Below are 17,767 nucleotides of genomic sequence, written 5' to 3' on the forward strand. Positions count from 1 at the left end.
CGAGAAGTGTCTGTTTGACATGACCATATTAAGGATGTCTCCTCTTGCATCATACACATCTAAGTGTAGAAAAAACTCTGACAGACCAGATCCTGAGAATCCTGAGTGTTCTGTTTCCGGGGACTGTCTTTACATACGACCTTATTATTTGAATGTTTGGCCATGTTTAGTATGAGCATCCACAACTGAAGTATATGAGGGGGAAAAAAAGAAAAGCATAACAGGTCAATTTTTAAGACTCACAAAGAACAATGATCTAAAACAAATGAGCAACATCAAGCAAGGTAAAATAATAATTATGATGAATGGGCTGCGTTCTGCACAAAATGCAAATGTGTGACGCCTTGTAGCTATGTCTCATATTGTGGGATAGATTGAAGTTTAATTATTAGAAAAAATGCTGTGCTCTATTCTTGCTTCAAAACTGTGGGAAAAAAAATCTAATCTTTTCCTAAAACTTTACTTTTTTATGCTTAACAGTGCTGTTTTTAATAGCTCAGCACAGAGACAGTGGACTTGAACTCCACCAGCTGCTAAAAGCTATACACAGGTGTTCATGACAATCACCTACTTATGGTGAGGGCTTAACTGATACAAACCGAGATGTGTAAATGATACAGCACTACGTATTTCATTCACTAGGACACCCACTTGCCAACATGACAGGAACAAGGACAGTTGCCAGGTTGGTTGGGACACACATTACAGGAAATAACACACGTTAACAGACATACCCATTTGTCCAAATCGACTGCCTGCTTTGCAAAGAGCAAGAAGGGAAGGGGAGCGGGTATCAGATGGCAAGTAACAAAATCATAATAAAATAAACACCAAAAATAAGTCCATTGATGGTGGTTATGTAGGCTGAAGGAATTTGGTTCATAATATCTCCAACTGTGAACTTTTTAAATTCATTTTGAAAGCTCCATCTGTGATGGAGCAGAAAAATACCACCTACATATTAAGACAGGACTGGCATGCGCTACTAAACAGTCTGACCCACATAAACTGCAAATTTATTTCTCTCTGTCTAAAACAGAGACATGTCGAGGATCTCTCAGTCTCAGACTGGAAACAAAGTGTTCTGAACCAGGATGTTTTTAAGTACATACAGAACGATGTAGTCAACGGTTTCTTAATTCATATACTGTTAGAAACAGCCAACTTTGCAATAAGGTATGAGGTAAAAATTATTTATCCGTATTAATGTTAGCTGTTGTGCATCAAGTAAAACAGACTGGAAATTGTTAGAGGGTTGCTGCATCTATTTTTGTTGTTAAACTTGGCTGGGTACTTCTTGTTGACATGGTGGAAATAGAGTCAATTTCATATGCAGACTTTCAAAAGTGTTGTCGTTTTTCTTGCCATATAGGTTTGGCGGTAGTGGGAGACGACACAGAAAAGTTATGCTCAACAACTGCACACAACAAATTGCAAACACAATGACGTTAGCAATTCCAGCTGAATGTGACAACTTTTGTCTGGTGACAGTAAGATGGACAGTGACAAAGGCAGTAAAATTGCATACAGAATATACACATTTTTGCATTCAGAGAGACCTTGAAAATCTTCATAACTAAGTATATTTCTTTAGTGTGCCTTTCATCAGTCGCATTCCTTTTAGCACTCCATGAATCTCTTACATTTATGAATCACCCTCTCAATATATTTCTACATATCTTCTACTAGTTTCATTATTTTATTATTTTAGTTATGACCCCCACCTCGGTCATCTCCACGGTGTTGGCCAGCATCTCCTGCAGAGCACGGACTGAGAGAGACTGCTCCAGAATGAAGGAACATATGGCCAGGTCTGGGGGCACATTCTGCAAATGCATAAACAATAGAGAGGTAAATTAAAGTTGTTCAAAAAACAAACAAACAAGTGGATGCACAAGGGGAAAGGGAGGAATGTGTAGCAGAATCTCACCTGAGCGTTGGATGTGGTTTCAAGGAAGCAGAGACGGTTCCCGAAGCCCTCGCAGGAGAGACACAGTTTAATCTGTTCCTTCAGGACGGAGGCAGTGCACTGCAGAACTACCTGGTCATCCTGCACTCAGTAAACAAACAAACAAACTGTTATCGATATTTCTTATTCACTGTTCTTTCAATTTTAGGATGCATCATTTTAAATGACTTATTCAACTACAGTTTTCTCTTACATGTTTGTTGCAGTTGTGCTTGCCAGGTTGTTTTTTTAGGTATTTCTTTTTTATTAAAAACAATGTTTTCACTTGATATTGCAGGCATTCTGTTGTACTATGCTGACCTTTTATTGACTGAACTGAAATTCTCTGCAAGAAGTGCAAAAAAGGAAAACTTGCCTACAGCACATTTCAAATAGACACTTGCTGTAGAGTACACAGTGACTGAAGTAAAAATGACTAGTACACTTAGAGAAAAACCCTCTGATTTAGTATGTTTTATGACTTTACCACTAATTAATCTGTTGCTTTAAGTAGATAATCTATCACAAACCTGCAATAATTTAGTGCACTTTGAAGCTATGAAAGTATTGCATGAATAAATAACAACTTTTCAAATCAATCTTAGTTTAAATCCATCACCACAACAATAACATGACTAAAATAGGTAGATCTTATGTACACGTTGAGAAATTTGAATTGTGAATGTGTAAAGGATTAATTGGATATGAGCTTTCAGCAGAATTTAAACAGCTCCTTTTAGTGAGGTATGGCACAATATTTAGATGTGCCTCTATTCCATGGGCAGAATGCTAACAGTGAGTAATTTGTTTGCTCCTCGTCAATGCCTGGACGCTCCAGAGACTGTTGTAAATACAGCAATAAACACCCCCTCGCATGTGAACCTCACACCTGACACTCAAAATTCTCAGCTGTTTCTTCTACTCAGTCATTATGTAAGTGGCTCCATCATTTAACCTGAATACTATCCCCTCTACAGCTCTGGACGGATCCCTGACTTTTCTCCCCTCTCGTCTAACAAGTAATGTATCATTCTGTCTTCTCATTTCTTGAAGTGCTCGCTGTCTCACCCTGGTGATTCTGCAGCTGTAATGTGTCATGACTTACTGTTAGAAAAATAGCAGGGCCTTTGAAGCGAGGTCAAAGGCAGGAAAGGATTTTGCATATCTATGTTTATAGCTTAGCATATAACAGGAAAATGGAAAACGATGCAGAGCTGTGACCTCATAACATCTACTCATCTCTTATGCCCAGAGGCCTCGAGTGTTTCTTTGGCTGAAAAGTGACCCCTCTTCCTTTGGCTGAGCTATCATCTATCTCTCCCTCCTCAGCCTAGAAATGTCTTCTCTGTCCTTTCCTTGCTTTGCCTGCTCTGCACTTCAGAAAAGTGGAGCAATGTGTCCTCTCTCTTTCACTGCAGACATGAGCAACAGCACTCAATGCAAGTCAAGAGTTACTAAAACTGCACAGGGCTCGCACAGTTTTTTTTTAACCTGACTTTTAAACCTCAGAAGTATCAGGAAACAAAATTGGATTTGGAAGATTTTTTTTTGTCTCCCTTGTGCAACAACAATATCTACCTACACAGCACCAAGCTGAGATTCAGACCAGTACCTGCACGCACTACAATGACATGCATCTTTATCGACTCAGTATACCTGTTCTAAAGCCAGCATTACAGAACGACAATAAGGCTACAAGGTCTAAACAGCTCTAAGTCAGGGTTAAACTGTCTAAAGCGATCATGTTTTGAGGCCAGTGCACAAATACTCAAACCTCATTAAGCAGATAGGGCTGACCTAATAAGAGTCTGAAAGACTAAAGTTACCAAGTGGTTTACTGTTGAGTGATCAGGTGGCAACCATACACACTGTATGTCCTACAATTATACAGCAGTCCTGCTCATTGGCTTCTAATCTATTTCAACAGCCGCTGCCCCACATGGTAGACAAACACAGCTTCTACCTCTGCAGTCATGATCCAAAAAAACCCCAGGATTTTCTAGAGGACTGCAAGGACTAAAGTTTGTATAGAAAGAATACTTTTTTTGTTTTCTTTATCAGTTTTTCAATTTGTGTTATTTTTTGTGCGTTAGTATTTTGTGAACATGTTCTTGAAAGTGGTTGATGATGATTATTAGCTAATATTTGGGACTTTGGAACAGAATAAACACCAAAGCCCCGCCACACTGTGGAAAAGTCATTTGTGACACAGTGAAGATAAGAAACCAACTTTCCCCCAACAAACCAATAGAAATGCTTCTTTAATGTATTTTACAGCTTTAAACAAAGAACCAACAGCACAAAGCACAAGACAGCTACCTGTCAAACTGGCTGGTGGAATGGAAAAACAGTCCTTGTGAGAACTTTGCTGGCACATGTTTAAACCAGTTATGCTGAATAACTGGTTTAAACCCTCCAATACACATTTATAATACTCCCAAGTCAAATGTATCAGCAGCTACAGGGCAGTGTCCTTCCAGAAGTCACACAGTGTGAATCACTTCCAATTTGACCACGTGAAAAGCTGACACACAAACCCACAGGCTTAGCTCACACAGTTATTAATAGAGGCAGCTTTAAGGATTTGGAAGATGTGCACCTGACAGTTAATTGTACACCAACCACAACTTCTGATTATTTGTTCATCTGTTGTGACCATATCTGATGGGACCAAGACAGCTAGGATTCACTGAGTGGAAGTCAGGATGTCATGATTATTACTCATCTGACCCACTGAACTTATACCTGAGCCACGTAAAAACATAAAACACATTTAATGCCTCATGCAAATGCTGCTTGTAAGGCTACAGCCAAACCATGTTTGGACTTGGCAGCTGAAGTATCAGGATATGCGGATATTTGAGGTTAAAAGGAGAAGTTAAGACAAATGGAACGAAAATAGTAGACAGACAAACAAACAAACCAACTAGTGAGCATTAATAGCACCAGAGATTTACAGCCACAAGCACAGATAGTGAAAGCAGACACCTTTGTATATTCTCTAGGGCCCTCTAATGGTGCACATGCAGACAGAGGATAGCCAAGGATTCCCCAGAAAAGCAGGCATGGTGCCCGCGGCAGACAGGAAGCAAACAAGCAAACAGATGCAAAATGGTGAGTGATATTTGCTCCCTCTAATCCTTTCATGATCTCCTAAACTAAGAGATTAGCCACAATCAGGGAACCAGGTGTAATAGAACAGCTGTGAACAAAGCTGGGAAAAATATTGCTGTGGCCCGCGGCGGTGCGTCACTGTTTGGTTTGTTTGGTTTGCGGACAGTGACTGTTTATAGAGGATGTTCTTAAATTACAGCTGGGGCAACAGCATCTTTGACACACCGCAGGTCCCCAAGTGAAAGATATAGGCCTAGTTTATCTGGGATTTAACAGTTTATGGGTTATTTGGGACATCTTTACACCGGTATGTCCGATACAATGACGTCAACACTTGCAACAAAGTTACACTTCTAACTGCTGGTAAATTGACCATTTTCCACTAGCAGGTAATCAGCTTTAATTCAGCACAAAGGGACTGTGAGACAGGAACAAGTGGGTTTATAGACACGTTTATAAAAAAAAACTTATTTTTATACTGAATTCTAGTCATATATTTAGAAATTACACTCATACACTCATCCAACTGAGTCAAGTGGTTTCTCACATCAGAATCAGCAGCTCAGCAGCAACAAACTAGTTCTGCCTTTTATGCTACACAGCTACATCTATGCTACTGAAAACCTGTCCTTTAATCGAATCATTAGCAAACAGATAACATATTCATTCTTTCTTTATGGCTCTAGATTTCTGTCCAATGCTCCCATTTAACTGTGCTGATGCAGGCCACCCCAGGCTATTGATTATATTCCTGTAGACATAAAAAGAGTGAGGGACAGCACATTACTCAATATGTGGGTGGAGGAGAGGAACAGTTCAATAAGCCAGAGGGGAGAATAGTGATGGGGTTTCCCTTTGAATACTGGGAGAGACCATGCAGGTGCACTGTCAGCATCCTTCGTCACAGCTGTCTAACAGAGGGGTAGTAGAACTCACAGGGTTTTAAATTAAATTAAAGCTTCCAAGCATCCTTCTCCTGTTCTCCCTGACTTTTATTGCACATTTCACTCAAAGTTTAAAGTTTCACTCTTTATTCTCATTCTTTTATACAAAGTTTCATACTTTGTACAATACTACAATGAAATTGTAGTAGTATTTTTACACATCGGTGCTGTTAAAAATTATATATAAAATCAAATATTCAGTATGTATATTTATATTCTGATGTATAAGCAGTTATGTCTTGAAACTCTTCAATTTAGACTTAAAAAAGCACGAAATCTTTATTTTTCCAATATCTTCTCAGGTCTGTGAAAGCTGAGGACGTGAAATCAATCATCGAGTCTGACAGCTGTGTTAGGCTGCATACAGTGCTCACCAGATAAAAACCCTATAATTTAACATAACACCTCTGAAACCATGTCATAGCATCAGTTGCACTTTTTTTCTGGGATTAACTGTAAATGAGTTAAAAAAAAATATTTAAGTGCATTTTTTGGAAGTATCTGGATTTAGGGGATTCTTCCCCACAGCATAATTCAAATTCAAATTCATAAATTCAATCTGCAGCATGTGAAACTGCAGCCCCAGACCTGCAAGCAGATTAATTAAGAACTTTCTTCAGCAGAAAGAATAAAAAAACCACTCTATTAACAGATGGTATAGCCCCCACAGAGCCCTGATCTGAGTCATTGTGCACTTACATGAAGACACAGAACCAAATGAGAGTGGCCAAATCTACAGAAGAGCTGTGGCAAGTAATCCATTATGGTTTGGCTCATCCTACTTTGTACCTTCTTTGAAAAACTGTGTGAATTTTTGAAAAATGTTAAACAGCATCGCAGTTTGTCGTTAAACAGCTCAACGAAAGTTTATTTTCTTTTTCTCTTACTGCTAATGGTACATATAACTCCTCTAACTAACTGTTAATACTTGTATGACACTCAATAGTGAAACGTCATGAACGTCATTCAACACTGATTGAAAAGATTCAGAGAAAGTCATGCACACTTTACAATATCTACTTAAATGCGAAGCTTCTTTCCCTTTCAGTTAGCACCACATTAGAGCAAATTTAAATCCTCCCTAGGTGAATTGGAAATACCAAAAAATATTTCCATCTGCTAAAGTGAGAGGCTTCCTCCTCTGAGCTGTTTTTTGTATTTGCAGCATTAGAGAAAAGCATATTGGCTGACAGTGGGATACTAAGCATTAAACCCATTTTTACACAACTGCAGAGTAAATATTACAGGTCAGAAGAGAAATGACAGGAAAAATAAGAAACTTCCTATTGATGCAGTGATCTAAGGAGTAATTACAATGCTGTAAATGTATGTGTCTGCTTTAGGTGAGATATCTAATGTGGAATGATGACTTGGTTTTGCAGATAGCTCATAAAGAATGAAAGTTAGCTGAGATAGGCAAAGAACAAAGGCAGGGAGGCTGTTATGCTACATTAAACTATTGCAGATAAATCTTTCATAATAGACGGGACGCAATGTTGTGAACATTAAGAGCTTTCTCTTTTATTCTTACTAATTTTCTCTATTTGTTTCAATGTGCACTTCTCACCCGTTTTATTCTCTCTGTCCTTTCATCCCTTTCCTTCTTTCTCCATTACCTCTACCAACCCTGCTCTGGGCCTTCCCCTTCCACTCCACTCCTATTTTAGTTGGCTGCACCTGTCACTATCCCATTCCCTCCTTCTGCTGACCAGCAGATACTTGGAGGTCTTACTTGAAGAAAGAGCCAAAAGAGATTCTCTTGCTCACAGGCAAGATACTGAACACATAGGAAACTAGCAGACTTCTTCTGCTACTGAAGAACATAAAGAAGAAGGAAAACAAACCTAAACTAATGTTACAAAAAAGCAGTTTATATTAGAGCTACTGGAGATGTTAGTTTAGACGACAGGCAGTAATTAATCATTGCAAATTCTCTAAAAGCTTAGTGGGTTGCACATTTAGAAAACACAACTAAGCTAAAGCTGTGTTAACTCTCAAATCCAGTGCTCAGGAAGATCTAAGTTGAATTTTAAATAAAAGTTTTGAAAGCCCACAGACACAGGCTTTATTTTCATCCAGGTTAGAAAAACAGCTACAAACTACCAGAAATGATGCTAAACTGCCTCTGCCCTTTGAAAGATGATAATCCTGGCAGACATTAGCAAACGAATGGAAAGCAATTTTATATAAATCAGTTATTTTAGCTGGCCTAAATCCATGTTCCATTCTTCAAAAAAGTTCATTTGCTTTAAGTCTATGCAAAATATTTTGCTGATCAGCAAGCCAATGTAAGACAGATGTGAAATTTTGAAGTTAAATGCAGCATTAAGAGTCACGGCACAGCAAGATGACATGACAAGTGTTACATGTTAAAAATGAACATACAGCAAAATACCCCAAAATACAAGGACTGAAAAGACAAAAACACTAAACATTTGCACACCATGCTTCTATGTTCCATTCATTTCTATAAGATATTCAGTGACAGAATTAATGTAATCTATCACAATGACACTGGTTCTACAATGTTTTCCTGTTAAAATGGGTTATGTTGTTAAACTGTGATACAGTGCTAGACAATGATGACGTAACAACTCATAAATGCAGATTCAGGTTTGATGTGTGCGTTATGAATACAGTCTCTAACAGCATGTGTCTGATTATTGAGTTTTATACCATGAACTAGAATATATCCATGACTGTATATGAATTATTAGGAGTGTTCGGTTTATTTGTTTACCAGCTACAGAACAGTAGAAGACATTATTTTTGTTTTTTGGTTAAATACAGGCTGTATGATAACAACTGGAATGAGGCATAGCAATGCCAAAACAAGTTGTGTTTGCCTTAAGTTTGTAAGTATTTAACTCTTTACAGTTCCCCTCACTTCACTTTGTTTGGACTATTTAAGTGTAAACAAACACACACAAGCATAACAAGACAGTTGTGTCACTTTGCAACGCTTGTACAGAACCCCCCACACCCCTATGTCTGTCTCGTGCCCAAGAGCAAAGCGGACCACCCGTTTATTGTGTAAACTGCTGTGACCAAAGCAGGCAGAATGACAGGTGCTGGGTGTGGGTGTGTGTGTGTGTGTGTGTGTGTGTGTGTGTGTGTGTGTGTGTGTGTGTGTGTGTGTGTGTGTGTGTGTGAGAGAGAGAGCAGCTTTATATGTGTTGCTATTCCAATGTGGATGTGGTTATCTCCTAGGCTCAGCACTTCTAAAGCGGTGTTTTGCTTGCACTCTCCCTATCCCCATTACCCCGTCTGTCATCTGCTGTCAGTACAATATCTGCTGCTACTGTAGCTCGCAGATGTGCTCAGTGTATGTGTGTGTGTTAGAAAAGAGAGAGAGAGAGATATCAAAGGAGAAGGGACACAGTCGTTCAGGGTGAAATATGGAGACTCCGTATCTCAGTACAGTTATACAGGAACACCATCAAACAAAATATGTATCAACAGTTTTGGCCTTCCTCAGTCAGCCTCATCTGCAGATGAGTAACCCCCCCCCCCCCCCCCCCCTCCATGACCCTGGCTTGAATAAGCTGAGGAAAATAGATGGATGAATAAAAATGAAAATTATAAAGATAAAAACAAAGGCCTTGATTTTATAGTTACAATCTATTGGTTTTTTTTTCCAACAATATCTTTATTTTATTTATTTTTTTACATTTTAATGACTTACAAAACAATCTATTGTTTTAGAGGATTTCTTAACTCTCCCCTTTTACCCAGCAAAATACCAATTCAGTGTTCACTGCAAACATAATTCAACAGCCCATAGTGTTCTGGTTTAAAGGCGATATTCAGGCCCGTATTGACCGTAAATGTCATAACTGTCAAAACAATGTACAGTGTCTCTGTTCGCTTGATGCACAGAGAAAGACACCCATGTCTACACACGTACACATACCACTTCTCCCAAAGGATGCTGGCAAATAGGACACTGGCTCCTCTGGTTTCTCCCTCCTGAACGTGTGCACTTATAGTGGCACACTATAAAAAGAAACTGCTGTTATAGACTGGAACTCGACTGCCCCTTAAACTCGCTTGCTTGTGTGCTTTAAAATGGCAAATGTGGCATCGTGAAACAGTGACACAGCTTTTAGTTTCGCCAACAGAGAAACAGCACCGCTGTCTGGGATCTTTCACGTTTATGTGAGACATCAGTGCAGGCTGTGGCTACCACTGAAGAGAAAAGAAAAGTCTGCTAGCTACTGCAAGTAAAGACAGTCTCTGCTCTGACAGTAAATGCGGGGGCTGAAGTGCTTGCACATTTTTTTAGGGGGCAGGCTGAGTACGAGATACCTGTAGTTCACCGAAGGGCATCCGCTTTGTTTGAGTGGAGACCGATTTTAAATAACCTGCTACTGCAGAGCAGGTGGAAAGGCTAAGCTCACTTCTGAATGTACAACTATTCAAGCCACACTGCGATCAGTCACCGCTGTATGAGTCACAGGCCAGGGCTGTATTACAAGAACACCATAAACCAGAACCAAATAGAGAAGGACTGCTGAGTAATCTATAAGTGGCTTTTCGTGATGTAAAAACAGTCACTGGAGATGTGCTGAAGTGTTCCCCGTGTCCCACACTGAACAGCATTTACAATTTAACGGATCTCATCTTGTCTTCTTTTCCTCCCTCACTATTAAACATCCCCCACCCCTAACCCCCAAATCACTAAATGCAGCACTAAATGCATTGCCTTACGCTAAAACTCCCACGGCTTTTCTTGTTACTTGGAGGATTCCCAGCAGGGGTGAAAAACAATAGAGTAACAGAGAAAATGATAAAAACAAAGGGACCAATGAGATTACAATGCTTTTTCTTTCAGCTGCTTTAATAAACAAACAACAAAAGGGTTCAGTGATTTCCACAGGGGAGTAGGGAAGTCCAAATTATGACTTGTAGTCCCGATGATGGACATGAGGGGGCATTTGAACTTTATAAAATTAAGACCTTGAATAAAAGAGAAAAAAACACAGAGTGGCAGTCAAGTTAACCGTAACTGCATATAACACATTACTTGTGAGTCCCAAATTTTTACTTCTATGACCTACAGGCGTTAGTAAGATATAACTTGTGCTTTACTTGAACTAATATCTTAAACAGCTAGCTCATAACAAAAACAATTACCTGCATTTCTCTTAACTTTAAAGGTTGACTTTGCTCATTCGCCTGAAATTGTTTTACAGAAGTATTTTCTAGGTATGAGCCAAAACCCTGAGCTCAAAAGAAAGCCTTGACGTGCAGGCTATGAACCTTCATGTCTCATTACATAACGGCAAAAAGATAACATTGGACATAGCTACAATCTGCTGCCCAGCTGGTCCAGGTGAGTTAAAACCTCCTCTGTGCTCTCTCTTCATTTTCTTCACACCTCCCACTTCCAACATAACCAAGGGAACTACCCCAACAGAGTGAGACAGCTGACTCACACAATGCCTCCCATGTATTTAAAAGAGTAATAACCAGAAACATTTGGTGGATGCTTTAATCCAAAGGCCTAACAGCGCCATGAGCACCAACATTTTTAGTACTGTATTCCTGCAAAAAATGTCGACAGAACCTCTGACCCTGACACTGTTAGTGTCAAAGATAAACCCATTGAAGTCCACAAGACATTAATAATTCAAAGCGAGCTACACTATTTATTTTTCTTTTGAAGTGTTGGTGTTCTATAGTTTCATCCTAACTGATCCTCTTGGACCAAATGACAAACCTGCTGAAGGCATTCAAAGTGTGGCTCGCAATTCATTTGTAAGTTTCTTAAGATAGAAAAAAACATTTTTTTTAAGACAGCAACAGCTGTGTTACTCTGTAATTCTTGTGGTTATTGTGAGCTGGCTTCACAAGCTTGAAATGAATCCTGTCCATCAATAATTTGCTTTTGGTTGTTCTGTATGCCTCTGTCTACGCTCTTTTATACTTGTACTTGCACTTTTGTATTCACATCTAAACAGATTCAGTGTCAGTCAGGTAAACATTTCAGCAATGATAGCAATTACACAAACTAGCAGAAACACATTTCACTGCAGTGTTTTTGTTAAAGCTGTTTGCAAAGGAAAACCAAGTGAAACACTTTGATAGCTCACACAAGCGTCTGGGAACAGTCTGCTCAAAAGTCAGTATTACTTTTCACTGACACATAATATATGTGTCAGTGAAAATAATATACGATATCTAAATGAATTTTTCGAAGGAATTATTACGTTTCACACAGGCAAAGACCAATGCTTGATATAACAAGAAGAATTAACAATAGGTTCCCTGCACTGAGCATTAATTGGGAGTTCAGGAAACATATTTCATCTAATTTACGATTGTAGGGGTTGGAGTTTATCCCAGCTGACATAAAGTAAAAGGAAAGGGGTTGGGAAACATTTTGCCCAGATCTCTTGTAGGTCCTAATATAAGTTGGTAAGTTTTAGGTTGCAGTGATAGAAGCAGTGTGGATTCAAATAAAAAACAGTGATCAATACAGACATCTAGACCAGTTTCATTGAGTGTTTTCTCACATATTGTGGTTATAAAGACCTATTTTGCCTTCTCAGCTGGTGCAGATGGTTCTGGGGGGTCTTCTCCTACAGGTTTTAAACTGTGAAGTGGCTATCGCAACACTCTGTCTGTTTGCGTCACTAAGGAAGATGTATAGCTTTTGGGCAGCTGTCCCCTGCAAACTCTGGCTAGCTTGTTGCTCTGCCTTCTCACCCCACTCTGACAGGCTCTACTTTCCTTAGATATAAATAGATAACGATGCTAACAGATGCACCAGCCCCTGTCTATCTATCTGTGCTCACACACACATATGCACACATACTCTGTTACCACCTATTCTTAAATCTAGAAGATTATGAAGATAATTTAAAAGAGATTATGCAAGACAATATGCGGTGCATTGTGGAAAGATCTAAATATGACTGAGTAATGTATTTCTGAGCTCTTACGAAACTGAAATAATCAATTATTAGGTTTAAAGAGATCAACTAATAAGCAGGTCATGGCACAATGAGGGCGGCGTAAAAATAGTCAACTATATACAGAAGCGGGACTTGGCTCTGTGAACTGCAACTACAAAATCTGAGTTTTAAAAAAATGCGATGCCAGGAGAGCAAAAGGGATACAAGTGAAGAAACCATTAGTCCAGGAAACACTGAAAGGCGCCATGAAACTGATGATGGAATATGAGGACTGGTTGAAAGTTAAATCAAATGATTTTCCTACATAAAAAAAATAGTTTTGTTTCTCTTCTCACTTCTTTTCTTTAATAACTCGTGACTTCACTCTCCATCCACAAATCTCTAGAACTCGTCTACAAACAGATGGGCAGGTTAGTCCTTCACAATAGGAAAGTAAGTAGGACTTACCGTTCGCAGGAACTGAATCTCCTCCTCTCCCTCTCCCCCTTCTGCCATCTTTCACCGAGGGTTATTCGCAGCTCCTCAGGAGAAAACAGAAAACCCTTCAGTTTTCTCCCGTCAGGATTTGGCTTTGCTATGTCCCTCCCTCTTTTAGTTTCCTCGTTCCTGTACCCCTCTTTCTCTTTCGCACTCTGCCTCAGTGTCTCTCACTCTCCGTGCTAGTGTGTGTGGGTGTACTGGAGGACAGCATGCGTCCTGTGCTCTCACGGTGTTGTGAGAGAGTGACAAGGAGGCAAGGCTCTCCCCGGCTTCTCTCTCCTCTTTGGATCGTATCCCCAACAGCAGATGAGAGTAGGAGGGATGGAGGGTGGATGAGGGAGGGGCAGGCACCTTGTTACACATTTACACCGTTCACATCCAGCCGTGGCGCCATGTTTGTAGAAGTGGGCCACTCCTTCACACAGGCTGCCCCCCTCCATCACCCTCCCCTTCTTCCACATGTCTGAGGCTATAAAAGGAAAGAGGGGTGAGGACTAGCCTTTGGGGAGCGTGCAATAAGAGCACACAAAAGCACACCTCAGCTCTTCAAAGTGAGTAAGTTACTGTAGCTGTACTGGAGCACTGTAACAAAAAAATAATTTCCCCCAGGGATCAATAAAGTATTCTGATTCTGATAGCTGCTCTTCACAAGAAAACCATTTGGGATAAATAGTGTATCAGTATATTAACAACATACTAGATCTTCTGGGCCCAATATGAGCTATTTGGAAATTCAGATATCTGCATCACTTGACGAGCAGGTTGCATTAGTTCTTTGTTTTATGTTTGAAGTATTGCAAGTCACACTTACAAGAAATTTACTATATTATTTACCATAAATGGCTCATTATTCGCTTTAGTGCTGATTAATCTTTTAATTAAAATGAACTTATATACAACAATAGCTAAGTTAGACACCAAACATCTTTAGTCATAAAGCTCATCTGTGTGTTTTGACCAGAATTGGTTGCAATTTGGAAGCTACTTTCGGCTGTTCCTTTATTGGTAAATGGCCTGTATTTGTATAGTGCTTTACTAGTCCCTAAGGACCCCAAAGCGCTTTACACATCCAGTCATCCACCCATTCACACACTGGTGATGGCAAGCTACATTGTAGCCACAGCCACCCTGGGGCGCACTGACAGAGGCGAGGCTGCCGGACACTGGCGCCACCGGGCCCTCTGACCACCTTGTTGCCCAAGGACACAACGACCGAGACTGTCCAAGCCAGGGCTCGAACCGGCAACCTCCCGATTACAAGGCGACCTCCCAACTCCTGAGCCACGATCGTCCCATTAGGGCGATCCCCCCCAAGAGCCACAATTGTGGCTCAAGAGGTCGCCACAGAGGTTAGCACTGCATGTTTGATCTGGCAGATTTTTATGCCAGATGATCTTCCTGACACAACCCTAAAGGACTTTGCAGCTCTACTCAAAATATTTAACTTGTTAGACAAATAACTAAACCACTACGGTTCATAACTTTCCCAACACAGTCCAACTTTGACTATACAAAAAAAAAAACTCTGACAAGACGCAATGTTTTCATTTCATTTTTTTTAAACGTGGCCTTGAAATGAAATGGCAGAAAACATAATAAATACTTCATAGCCCACATTTATGCTGAGAAGTTGTGTCATCACATCGCTTGTGTTCTTTAAACAATAGTTGAAGAGAGAAAACTGATCTGTTACAAAGAACTGGTTTAGATTCTTGCCTGACATGCAGGTGTTGTTGAGTGACTCGTTGTTGATCCAGGATTATTTTCACCACTATACTACAGGAATTGTATATTATATAACTCTCATCCTTGTAAGTAAGTAATCAAGTAATCTGTTGGATCAAAGTACAGCTCAACTTACAGCTTGGCACTTTCAGTGTGGTGGACACCACTGAAGCTGTCTTACAGCCCAATCGATAACTGAACGAGACACTCTGCACAGATATTTTGTCTGGCTTTTAATTAGCTCTTTGATCTTTTACACTCTTCCATAAAATTACAGTTTTATGCTTCAGTGGTAAAGTAGCAACCTTCCTACTTCCCCTAAGAATAGTGATTCATTCCCAGCCTATTATTTTGAGTTTCCTGTCACTTATCTGAAGCAATACCTCTATCAACAGCCTCTAGATGGTTTTAGTGCTGCCTGGGTTTAACATTTAAGAGATGAACTCAGCAGTGACTGGGGAAGAATCCAGCAGGTAAAATCATAATGAAATTGACTCAGTGATGAACAACACATTCATTTCCACCGTAAATTAATCTATTATTCATTTACTCTGTAAAAAATTGGCAACGTTGGTCGTGAAATATAAGGATTTGTTGCTTTTTATGTTTAATGTCACTTCATTATCATTGGGTCCTGAACTGTTGACTGATCAGACTGGTTGAATTTAACAAGCAGTGTGAACAGTACTATAGGTGTAAGGACAATTGATATTTTTTATTTGTTTTAATTTTTATATCTTATTTCAGGGATCTTATAATTCATTGAAAAGCAAAGAAATAGCAGTTTAGCTTGGGAAAAAATGCATTGCATCTAGACACAATGTTGTCAGCTGGCTCTACTGTGAATCAACTATGTAGGCCTCCCAAAAATATTTTTTGCATGACACAAGCTTTCCCCTTGAAAAGCCATCTTTTCAGAAAATCAACAGTTGCTTTTGATTGAAACAGTGGATCTGCAGGAGCGTCCGTGTCACACCCCTCCTGACAGGCAGAAGGGATGCACCAGACAATAAATCTGGAAGTCTGAGTGCTGGGGGGGAGAAAAGCACATCACACTCTCACAGCAACGGTGACCAGCCTTCAGACACTGTGCTCATGCACACATCCCTACCTCCCCTGTCTCCATCTGGCATCCTTGAGCATGCTTTCTTTCTCATCCATCTCCCACTGCAACCGCAGCTGGCAGCGGAAAAGCTGTTTCAGGACGCTGCTCGCCGGGACACAACTCCTTTCAGCGGATAACGGAGAGCAGGAGGAAAAGAGGCGGTGAAGAAGGCGATACGCCACTGAGGCGGAACTAACATGAATTCTGGGAATATGAGTCTCGATTCAGAAGTAACCTGCTGACTCCCGTTTTCTGCCAACTCACGAATCGTGCTGGCTTTATGTGCAGTTGCAGCAGTACGCCTGAAGGAGGCAATATAATACAGAGAACTGATGGGGAAAGGCTTTACAGGTGTCTCTCAAGCTAAATAATTAATTAACGATATATATTAGAGGTCATGACAGTATTACAGTCAAAATAAGATAGGTGTTGTTTAAAGGAATTGATTAATTAACTCAGATGGAGTTATTTTACTGTTTTATTGAAACCTGGTTCAAGCAAATGGGAGGAATCCGCTGCAAACATGTGATGTAATGAAACTTTCAGCTCTTCCACGTAACAGGACGGCTGCTCCGTACACTGTAAGCATCACGTTTGGTGGTTTTGCTGCGAATTTTCAAAATATGTACTTTGCATACATAATAGATACAAAAAAAACATATAGAAATATACGCAGTGGTTACGACAAAAGTCTTATGGGGGCTTTAAAACTCGCACTGGTTGTGCTGCAGGTAACGTGGGCGTGCCAGCGTGTTGAGTTATAGTAAAATGGGACTAGCTGTTCTTTTGTCCAATGTTCTTCACCAGCTGAGTGGCGCTTCCTGTTTTAAAGAAGCATTGCTTAAGATTACAGTAAGTTTACCACATTGTCCGGAAATGGCGTGTTGTGTCTTTCTGCAACATGTGCATGTACGCCCCTGGAGATCTTCAATAATCTAACTTCTCAGCGAAATCCAAGTGCATGTTAGGTGTTTTTGACTTGGCATGCAAGGTCTGCGGGAGCCCTGTGCATCTCTCTTTGCTTTTGAATGCCGTGTCGCCCACTCACTGTCTCTGCCAGCCACTCAGCTTCCTGCAGCAAAGAAGCCACCTCTGCAGACTTGGGGACATTAATGTCCCCTGTTTGGTTGCCTCTTCCTCTTGGGGTGTTAAAACAAGGATTCCTTTGAGCCTCCCTGTCCAGCTGCACAGCGACATTCACAAGCACAAACACTACCTCCCTGTGTAATCACTTGCTACCCTGAGAAATGACAGCGGCAGTTTAAAAAAAAGAAGAAAAGGAGAAATCAGGAAGATAGACGTGATGTGGGGCACCCTGGAGATCCAGTGGGGGGACACGTGTCCGGTTTCAACAGTGTCACCAGGCCCTTGATGATTCCTCCTTAGTAACTTAATTCTTTTGCCAGGATTTGACAGTGACACAGAAAACTGTATCAGAAAGAGGCTTTAAGGTGTGGCCTATTTTTTTTTCCTGTGTTGACACTTAAAAAGAACCCGAGAGTTCCCCTCTTGAAGTACACTGATGCTCATA

The 17,767-nt window shown here is 40.2% G+C and overlaps 1 protein-coding gene across 9 annotated transcripts in view; it reads right to left on the reverse strand.

Annotated features, from left to right (window-relative positions):
* Window positions 1-14,473, reverse strand: part of ryr1b (ryanodine receptor 1b (skeletal)) — a 65,225-nt gene extending 50,752 nt beyond the window's left edge. For 6 of the 9 annotated variants that reach the window (XM_040037672.1, XM_040037681.1, XM_040037675.1 and 3 more), the window contains exons 1-4: window positions 13,374-14,473; window positions 1,931-2,050; window positions 1,725-1,826; window positions 735-755 (exon numbers count right to left, since the gene is read on the reverse strand). In XM_040037672.1, coding sequence (XP_039893606.1) covers window positions 735-755; window positions 1,725-1,826; window positions 1,931-2,050; window positions 13,374-13,421 — 291 coding nt within the window. In that variant the 5' untranslated portion in view covers window positions 13,422-14,473. The remainder of the gene's footprint in view (window positions 1-734; window positions 756-1,724; window positions 1,827-1,930; window positions 2,051-13,373) is intronic. The other 3 variants (XM_040037679.1, XM_040037678.1, XM_040037680.1) reach the window with 2 other exon arrangements.
* Window positions 14,474-17,767: the final 3,294 nt, after the last annotated feature.

Source organism: Simochromis diagramma, unplaced genomic scaffold (genome assembly GCF_900408965.1).
Source record: "Simochromis diagramma unplaced genomic scaffold, fSimDia1.1 OVJJ01000463.1, whole genome shotgun sequence".
Classification (NCBI taxonomy): Eukaryota; Metazoa; Chordata; class Actinopteri; order Cichliformes; family Cichlidae; genus Simochromis; species Simochromis diagramma.